This window comes from Penaeus monodon, chromosome 7, assembly GCF_015228065.2.
Source record: "Penaeus monodon isolate SGIC_2016 chromosome 7, NSTDA_Pmon_1, whole genome shotgun sequence".
Taxonomy (NCBI): domain Eukaryota; kingdom Metazoa; phylum Arthropoda; class Malacostraca; order Decapoda; family Penaeidae; genus Penaeus; species Penaeus monodon.
In genome coordinates this window covers 719,761-729,760 of record NC_051392.1, presented here as the reverse complement: position 1 = coordinate 729,760, position 10,000 = coordinate 719,761, and the positions used below count along the sequence as shown (strand labels likewise).

General features: G+C 37.6%; 1 protein-coding gene across 1 annotated transcript; it reads right to left on the bottom strand.

Moving 5' to 3' along the window:
* Positions 1-1,328: 1,328 nt before the first annotated feature.
* Positions 1,329-7,614, bottom strand: LOC119574934 (nucleoporin GLE1-like). Its single transcript, XM_037922220.1, has 7 exons — positions 7,477-7,614; positions 6,691-6,844; positions 5,564-5,736; positions 5,133-5,306; positions 3,993-4,177; positions 3,284-3,515; positions 1,329-2,559 (listed from the first exon to the last, which is right to left on the bottom strand). The coding sequence occupies exons 1-7, from the start codon at positions 7,527-7,529 to the stop codon at positions 1,686-1,688; spliced, it is 1,845 nt and encodes a 614-aa protein (XP_037778148.1). The 5' UTR covers positions 7,530-7,614; the 3' UTR covers positions 1,329-1,685.
* Between the last annotated feature and the right edge of the window lie 2,386 nt (positions 7,615-10,000).

Here is a 10,000-nt window from a genome sequence, read left to right as displayed (position 1 = left end):
TTTTGAAAATGGCAAAAAAACAAAAACAAAAACATAAAAAACATCCGAGTTCCCAGTTAATACGTTCGTTATCGTTATACTAAGCGTCCTAAAAACACTGATGACTGCTATTAAGATACGTGATTTTTAGAGAAAAATGAGGACACTTCGCGGTGATGATTTTTGTGAGTCGTTGGCCAAGAGAACGCTGATGAAAGGTAATTTACTTCTCTAACTGAAGTTACGGAGGCGACAAAGCAGCGGGCGTGTGTAGTACCCCTGCTGAACCGCTAGAGGTTGGTGGCCAATCAAAGGCGATAACCGTATATGCTGTCCTGGTAAAGGTCTTGGTCCTGACTGCCACCTGCCAGGTCTTGGTCCTGACTGCCACCTGCAAGTCCGGTGCCATTTCTCGGACCTGTTGAGAGGCGTGGTCATCTCTCACCGGAAGGGGATTGACGGGACTGTAGCAACTACCGTGGCATCACACTACTCAGCATATCAGGTGACATGAACTCCGTCGAGAAGAGACCTGTGCAGACGAACCAAAGTTACGCGTCATCAAGGCCCTAATACTTTGCTTTATGGAAGTGAGACCTGGACGCTGTCCCGTGCCGCGGAGTCCTTGTCTTGATGCCTTTTGTAACAGCTCCAAGCACAGGCGCATGGGGTATATTTGACTATGTATCCAATCAACGGTTACACCGTAGGACCGACATAGGACCGACGGGACCACCAATTCAGGCTATACGGGCACTAGCTTGATTTCCCGTGTATGATTCCGCCCATCAGCCTGTCTTTTACCATGACAACAATGGGCGGAGAAGGCTAGTGGGGCATCCTAGGGCGTTGTGGCTTGGGCAGGTTGACCAGACCTGTAGCAGTTAAAATGGACTAAGGACCTGGTGGCTATGCGTTGAATTCAGCCCCATTGATTGAGTGACATTATTCAAAACTAGTTGATTGATGAACTAATAAACTGATTGACTGACATATATCAGAAGTATTTGTTGAACAAAACTTTTTCAAATATAAAATATAATTGTCTCTCTCACCCCCAAACACGGATAAACACACACACACAAACCAAGGTCTATATAATTTACAAAGGAATTGCAACACACACACACACACACACACACACACACACACACACACACACACACACACACACACACACACACACACACACACACACACACACACACACACACACACACACACACACACATTATATATCCATATGCATGTGTACACTCACCAAGACCCCACACAAGTTTTCTGTCTTGCACATTTTCACCAAAAGAAGCTTATCAATATTGAATTTAGGTTCACGATAAGACAGACAATTTGGGTAAATTTTCATTTATTGTAAATTAGCATGTCTCTCCTGAACAATGATGAATATAGTTTACTTTTCTGAAGAATGGGAACTATACACTCTATTCTCTGATTACATGTTTTACAAAGGGGTGGACACATTTTTTATTCATCTAAAAGTATATTTAATAAATGCTTAATACATTTAACAAATTATGAGGTTAAAGGTGAAGGGAGTTCAGTTTCAGTCCAAAGACCAATAAAAATAGTGATTATATCATTCACAAGTCCTTTTAGAATAGTCACTGGTGACTATTGTCATTACAAATGAGTCAACTGTATATTTTAAAATAAAATGAAGCAGAATAATTCTTAAAAGATCAATTTTATTTAAACTTATCCACATGCTCATATTTATTGAAGTTTCTGGTTCTTTTTAATGTGTCAATCATTTTCTTTAACTGATCTAGAGACTGAGCTCCTCCCATTCCAGTTGATGCCTCTATTTTGGGTAAGTACACAGTGGTTATGTAGACCATTAATTTTGTAAACTGTTTGTCATATACTTGCTGAAGACAAACACCAAATGCACTCAGGAAGGAGTGGAGGACAGCTGCCGTTACACCAGATATGGGTGGCAGTGAACACATTTTTACCAAAAGTTCCCATCCTAATACAGGTGCATGGAAAGCACTTTCTGGCTTATTCTTAAGTCTATACAAAACCAATCCATACATAAGGGCAGCATTTCCCATACGCCCACAAAAAGCATCCTGTTTCTCCTTCTTGTATAACCCTCTAGCCTTTTCAAACTCCTCTTCGCTCTGGCCCTCCTCGGCTAGAGGGTAAATAGGAATGAGGTAGGGACATGTCTCAAACATGTGGAAAAGAAACAGGTCCCACATATCTGGGTGAATCTGGATTAACTCTGTCATAAGCCAAGCATATGCAGCTACCCCGACACCTCCCCCAGCTTGCTTGTCATGACCCAGCTTGACGATCATGCTGGCAATGTGATTCTTCACGTACGCCATCAACACTGGATTGTTTTCGGTACTGTACATCTTGGTTCCTATTTGGAGCTGCCTTCCCGATAATAATCTGATGATGTTTTGAATTTTTTCTCTGTTCACACTGTGATTTATTAAGCTCAGCTGATTGATCACTCCCATGGCACGGTTCAGATCCATCCGCTTCTTGTTATCCACCTGCCCTTGGACATTCAGATACGGCTCCACTTTCTTCTGCATCTCTGCAAACCTGTAATAATTGAATTCAGTATGTAAGAATTCCATCTATCAGCAGTTATATGCACATACTTACATTACATATACTATTATTAGATAAATATACCTTAGACAGTATTGTCCAGTGTATAAATCTATGTTCATACTACATACGCTGAACCAGTGAGGGGCACTGGAGTAACCCATAACCAATTACTTCTTTTTCTTATACTATCACAATAATTTATAAACTAGTAATATTGGTTATAATATATATATATATATATATATATATATATATATATATATATATATATATATATATATATATATATATATATATATATATATATATATATAATTTTGCTATCCACCATTTGCCTGCTAGCTCTCCCCTTAAACTGTCTTGTGGCCTTCATATTTATTTTCCCCCCTTCCCTCTCCTTGTTTCTCTTTTATTTTGGACATTACAAATACTGTGCCTAATATAGGTGATCTGTAGAAACATATGCACTTTAGTCACTGATTGTGTGTGTTTTGTGCACATGCACTCAATGCACATGCACACATCTGTACAAAACCATTACTCTTCTTGGATTATGGCATGGTTGCCAACTTGTCACAGAACCAAATCAAAAGAACAGTCCACGAAGAGCATTACATGGACCCAGTCCTCTCAATGCGTAAGGAAAGCATCTCTGAGTACACACCTCCAGCTGATTCCAAAAGCAGTCACACAAATGTCATTTCAAACTCACCTCTTCTTCCCATTTCTTATCAGTGTGATACACATAACACTTGCATCTTGTTTTCTTCCATCTGTCTGGCCACTGGTGCCCTGCTGTGTTATGTTTGCAGCTTGCTGCTCTGGTTTCACAGCTTCTGCTTCTGCTTGTGCCCGTGCCTGTGCTGCTGCTGCCTCTTCTGCTTCCTTGGCTGCTTTCCTTTGCTCCTCTAGCTGTAAGTTCTTTTTCTCTTCTACCTTAGCTTCTGCAATATTTGGTTTAAAATTGGTCTATGATCCTATAATCTCATAAAACCTCAAATCCCAGTCATAAAAAGGGCCATAATGTAAAAAACTGGACATGAATGCAACCACTTCCCACACTTAGCACATGCATTATACATGTCTTATATGGAAAGTGATTGTGCTGCTGGCTAAAGAAAAGGATATGTACTGATAGCCATTCTAAACATATAAGTTCTTGGTCTGTGAGAAAGAGAGAGAGGGAGAAAGAAAGAAAGAAAAAAAAGATGGGGAGAGAAAATGAAAGAAAAAAAGAGAAAAAGAATGAAAAAGAGAGAAAATGAAAGAAAAAAAAAAGAGTGAGAGAGGGAAAGAAAAACAGAGAAAAGAAATAGAAAGAAATATAGCAAGATATAAATGCTCTAATTTCTGTGAACTTCTGATCTGTGTTTCCCCATTACCTGAGACTAATCTTCACCTGTTAATCAATCACTACTTACTGAGGTTGGCATTAAGATTGTCAACATAAACAATGGCATCCTGTAGTGTCTGCTGCGCCAGCTGGAGTTCAGGCTGGCCTACGCATTCCTGTTCCGCTCCATCTATCACCTCCGAGACGTGTGTTAATGTATCGTTGAGGAAGCTCTCAGTTGAGGGTTCCAAAAACTGTCTATCTTGGAGATCACTATAAAAAAAAATGGTAGGATAAAATTAATAAACAATTTCTTGCAGGAATCGACAATGTACATGAGCCCTGTGACCTTACTTGGTGTAAAGACCAGTAGATAATATGCACATATCTTAAATTGTGAGATAGATTTCTCAATTTTATTTGTAGACATTTTAAACATTATAACTGTATATAACATGGAGGTATAGTAAATAAAAAACTACAACTACTACTACTACATGAAACAGCTACATTATGAATAGTTTAATCATGTCTAATTCAGTAGTGAGTACATATTTACTGTTGAGACGATTTGTGGCTTCAGAACTTCAGAACTGATTTTGATGGACACTTATGGCATAAACTGCATTTATATTCCAAGCTCCATTCACCCATTTTGATAACATTCTAATTTTCACCCTTCTTATTACGCCCTCCATGGTGGCCAATGTAAGATTATATTTTGTGGTTTCATGGGGATACTCAAGTGTCTTGGTGGAATATAAATTACTCATGCACTGTCTGGCATTCTTTACCTCCCACCAGTCATTCTCACATGGTGGCTGAGGGCCAATATACTGCTTCTTCCACTGTGTCCGTTGTAATGTTAAATTGTGCCCTTGGATCACTTATGGTCAGCTGTGGTCTTTTCTTGCCTCAACTCCAGCCAATATTTTTGTTCTTCCTTTACGATTTTATTAGTGCATTATTTTTTACTTTGTATAAAATATGCTCATCTGTTACTCTGAATTACAGACTTTTATGTGAATATAAATGGCAAAACACATTACTGTAGTGATACTATCCACAGAAAGACAATGACAAAAAGTTTAACAGAAAATGAGATATTAAAAAAAAAAATCAACTGGATTTCATCATCTCGTCTGAAGAGTCTAAGTCCAGTTGGATTTAAGAAAACTATTAACTGCCTTTCTATACTAAACATAACTTCAATTACACGCTAACATACTTCAACTGCTGATTCATCTGTGAAATCTTGGTGACGAAGGAACCCTTGGAATTCTGCAGCTGGTTCAAGAGGGCCCTCCTTTGGCTGGCCTGCTCGGCTTCCTTCCGCTGTGCTTCTTCAACTATTGCCAGCAGCTTCCGTGATTCTTGTGCTATGTATTGGCTGTATTCCTCTCTGGTTGGAGTAGTGAGGACATTTTAAGCATCAAAATGTATGTAACTCTAATACCTACAATTCTCTACATGAAATCAAATATCAACAAAATTTCATAAAACTTACCGTCATCTTTACACACTCAAAAATATCTTTGATCATTTACGGCTTATTTCCCATACACACTCCACACAGATCCTCCAAACAACATGAACCCAGTTTTGTACACCTTCTTATCTTCATAATCTTTATCCTACCGAGTTCTCACGTCTACTCACTCTTGTTTCTTTATTATCTTGGCGTCGTCTTCCTCTCGCCGTCGAAGCTGAGTTTCCTCAAGTTCTAGGCTCCTGTCGCGTTGGTCAAGGTACTCCTTTCTCTGGATTTCTGCATTCTTATAGATGTTTTCTAACTGTTTCATGTACTCACTGTACTTATCTTTACATTTCCTCTGGAGAAAGCGTTTACAGATTATTATTTTATTTTTTTTTCCTGAAATAATACTAATGAAAATTTCTCTGATATCAGGAATACTGTATTATTTTACAATAACTTTACTGTTATCTATTTCTATGGTGATCATAAGCAGTACACAAATTCATAATTTTTTTTTTGGCAAATCAAATACCTTGTCAAAAGAATAGTTATTACTATATCAAACATAAGGTGTACAAACTTGTAAAAAAAAAAAAAACTTTACTTGCATATATAATATCTGAATATGATCTGGCAATATTTTATTTATATCTTAACTTCTTAAATTCCAAAAAAAATGGTTCCTTGCTTCTAAAAACATAGAGAGAAAAAAAGTATAACAAAACAGGTACACAAACAAAACTAAGATGCACTGGTTTTGGACACAATGAGGAAATATTTATGTGGTTTTGTGATACATGTTTAGCAAATGCCAATATAAGAAGAGGAAAGGCCAAAGAGAAGATGAACAGATCAAAAATATCATGTTTAAAGAGCAAAGGGGGTTAACTAAAGCCTCAATAGTTCCAGCAAAGGCCAATACACCTCCATCGCACATGTATGATAAGATAGCATTTGGACTAGTTCCTTATTTGGTGACAAGCTATCTGAGAGATCTAAAAGCTCTAACTTGCCAGAGTATAGTAGATGGATGTGTGTTTTTCTTTTGCTAGAATGCTGACAGCATGGAAACCATGACAAGTGCTTGTAGTAATAAGAATTAATCTTAGTGCCCACAGATTATTCTGTATAGCTGATAATATTGTTTTATATAGTTATGCATATTGATGCCTACTTTTACAGTCTGCCTTATTTTCTAGTTGCAACTCCTAATACTTGATATGGCATCATGGAGAAGTGTTGTGAGAGACAGACTCAAAAATATGTCAGAAAAGACAAATAGAGAAAAGTCATAAGATTTATTTCTTACCTTAACCTTCTGTTGAATCTCTTCTTCTAGTTTCATTTCCTCCATTTTCTCTATGAGTTGTCTGGCATACAGTGCCTTTCGGCTGGTGACCAGAGCTTCGCATGTTGCCTCATCATCTAACTCCTCCTTTGGGTCTATCCACTGTAAGCTGGGGCTGTATTGGAAAAATAAATTAGAGAAACAAAAATATAAATAATAGTAATAATAAAAAATCAATATATGCATAAAAACAAAAAAGCAAGAGACCAAGACAAACTAGTTGGGAGGTGTAAGGCAAAGATGGTAGATATTTCACATATACCTATAATGGGGTAACATCTTGAGTTTTAGGAGGTAAATTGAGGAGGTGTCCAAATAGCATGTCTAAGAAAGAGAATGTGTGTGTGCTTGAGAGAGAGAGAGAGAGAGAGAGAGAGAGAGAGAGAGAGAGAGAGAGAGAGAGAGAGAGAGAGAGAGAGAGAGAGAGAGAGAGAGAGAGAGAGAGAGAGAGAGAGAGAGAGAGAGAGAGAGAGAGAGAGAGAGAGAGAGAGAGAGAGAGAGGATGGAGAAACAGAAACAGAAAAAAAGAATTGGAGAAAAAGAAAAAAGGATAAAGGTAGAAAAAATGATAAAGACAGGAAAAAGGAGAAGTAAAGAGAAAAGAAAAAGAAAGAAAAAAGAGAAGTAAAGAGAAAAGAAAAAAAAGAAAGATTAAAAGGAAAAGTAATGAGAAAAGAAAAAAAAGAAAGCAAAAACATGACAGAGAGAAAAGACAAAGAGAAAAGGAAAAAGAGAGAGAAAGTTCACCTAATTCTTGATTCCTCCTGGGATCGTTCATCCTTGTCACTTCTGCAGCTCATCGTCTCGTCTCACCCTCCGATCAGCCCAAAGAACCGGAGGTGATCTTGCATGTCTCCCCCATTTGAGGCATGTGTTTATCTGATCCTGAAGGTAAGAAGTCATTAAAGGTTTAGAATCTCTCTGTATCTTTAAACAAAAAATGGACAGAATTTTTTTCTCTCCAAGCCTGGCTTTGGATTCATACTTTATTAGTTTCTCAACATTACTCTGTATATCTTGTTTTTCATAATTATACAATAACTAATTTTTTCTCCAAGACCACCTGGGATGAGGTCCTTTGATAACTGTGGCCTCCATGCCTTTAGTGCTCCAGCAAAAGTCAACAAACCTCCCTCGCACATGTATGGCAAGATAATGCTTGGACTAATTCCTTATTTGGTGGCAAGCCATAAACTAGGTGGATGTTATGTCGTTATTTTGTTGAGCACTGATAGCACGGAGGCTATGGTGAGTGCTTGTAAAAATAGGCCATTATTAGCCTCATTTCCTACAGATTATATTGTATAGTTAATGATGTTGCTATATCTAATCAAGCTAAGATAAGCTACATTTACAGTGCCTTATTTTCTAGTTCCATCTCCCAATGCTTAAAAACAAAATGGGAGAAATCTTCAAAATGTAAAGCAAAATGGAGCAAGACCATCTTTAAATTAAAAAGGGCACAGCTTCAAAACTAATGACTTGGAATGGAAAAAAAAATTGTTGAAAATTATTATCTGATTTAGTCAAATCTGTTCATTTCAGAAAATAAAATGCAACATTTATTTAATAAACAAACAACTATCCTTAAATGCTTAATGACCAACAAAACTCACCTATGTGCAACGGCAGACAAAAGTAAATACCACTTCCCTGCCACTCTAGACGCACAAATATGACACACCCACACATGAAATGCTAATTTTAGCAGTAATCCACATTCATCAAGCCTTCACTTGGGTAGTATTCATAGCGGCCCGGGCCCCGCTGCCAGGGGCTTATATCGTCGCCTTAGCATGCGCGACTGCTCATGCCAAATACCAGCATCCCTTGCCGTTTCTTCGTAATACTACGAGCATATGTTGTATTTTCAGTTATCATTATTTTCTAAAGTCTCTATTTGCCATATTTCCTGATAAATCAAGACTGAAGGATATTTTTGTTATATAGACTCCATAGTTGATCATTATTCGCTCTATAGTCTGAATAAAATAAGCAGTGTGTGGTATCATGGAGTTGAAATCGTAGGTTTGTTGTATATATATATTTTTTTATAGTAAAAATTAGAAAATGTTAAAAATGACTTAATCACATTTTCAGTGGCAGAAAAATAATATTTTGCCATGATTGAAAAAGAGAAAAGAAAAGAAAAGAAAAAAAAAAAAAATCATGGCTTGTCCATACATACACCATGGCATGTCCGTACATGTCCCCCGGCAGATAGTCCAGCCATGTCATGGCGTGTACATACATGCCACCCGTTGGCAAAGGGTTAAGGTTATAATACAGTTAAAAAAAGAAAGTTATATCCAGTTTGGCAGCATAGGGGTGAAGGTTGGTCTATTGCCCATCCTGGTACATCTCCAAGCATTAAGAAAACATGAAAATGTTCTTGCATATCATTGGCTATTAGAGAAGTTTTCTTCACTTATTACCTAGTTCAGTTAATTACACAGCAGTTTATGCAAAATCCTATTAGTAAAAGTGATTATCAGTGAAGACTACAAGAGCTACTGTGAGTATTATTTTAAATTTGCATGGGAAAAAAGAAATATATTTTTGATTTCACCAATTTATCTACCTCATATACAATCTATTTTTGCACAGGAACATGTCATAGATGAAAAGTATCTTAGATTTCATCATTCAATCACTATATATATATATTTTTTTTTAACGGTAGGTTCATGTTTGAGCCGCCGTGGTCACAGTATGATACTTAATTGTAGTTTTCATGTTGTGATGCTCTTGGAGTGAGTACGTGGTAGGGTCCCCAGTTCCTTTCCACGGAGAGTGCCAGTGTTACCTTTTTAGATAATCATTCTCTCTATTTCTCCGGGCTTGGGACCAGCACTAACTTGGGCTGGCTTGGCCACCCAGTGGCTAGGTAGGCAATTGAGGCAAAGTTCCTTGCCCAAGGGAACAACGCGCCGGCCGGTGCCTCGAACCCTCGAACTCAGATTGCCGTCGTGACAGTCTTGAGTCCGATGTTCTAACCACTCGGCCACTGCGGCCAATCACTATATTACACTATCATAAAAGTCCCTTGTTATATACTAAAATGGTATCCAAATAACGTAACTGAGTTTTTTTTCACTTTACATTATGCAAAAAACTAAATGCACTTTATACAATTTGTGGTAATTGTTTACAAAGCAACCACATCCAGGACACCCACTAAATCACCAGTGGGGCCGCTTTCGGTGGCTTATAACTAATTTTCTTAATTCCTGGCATTATTCTATGCCCGTGCAAATTATTTCATATATCA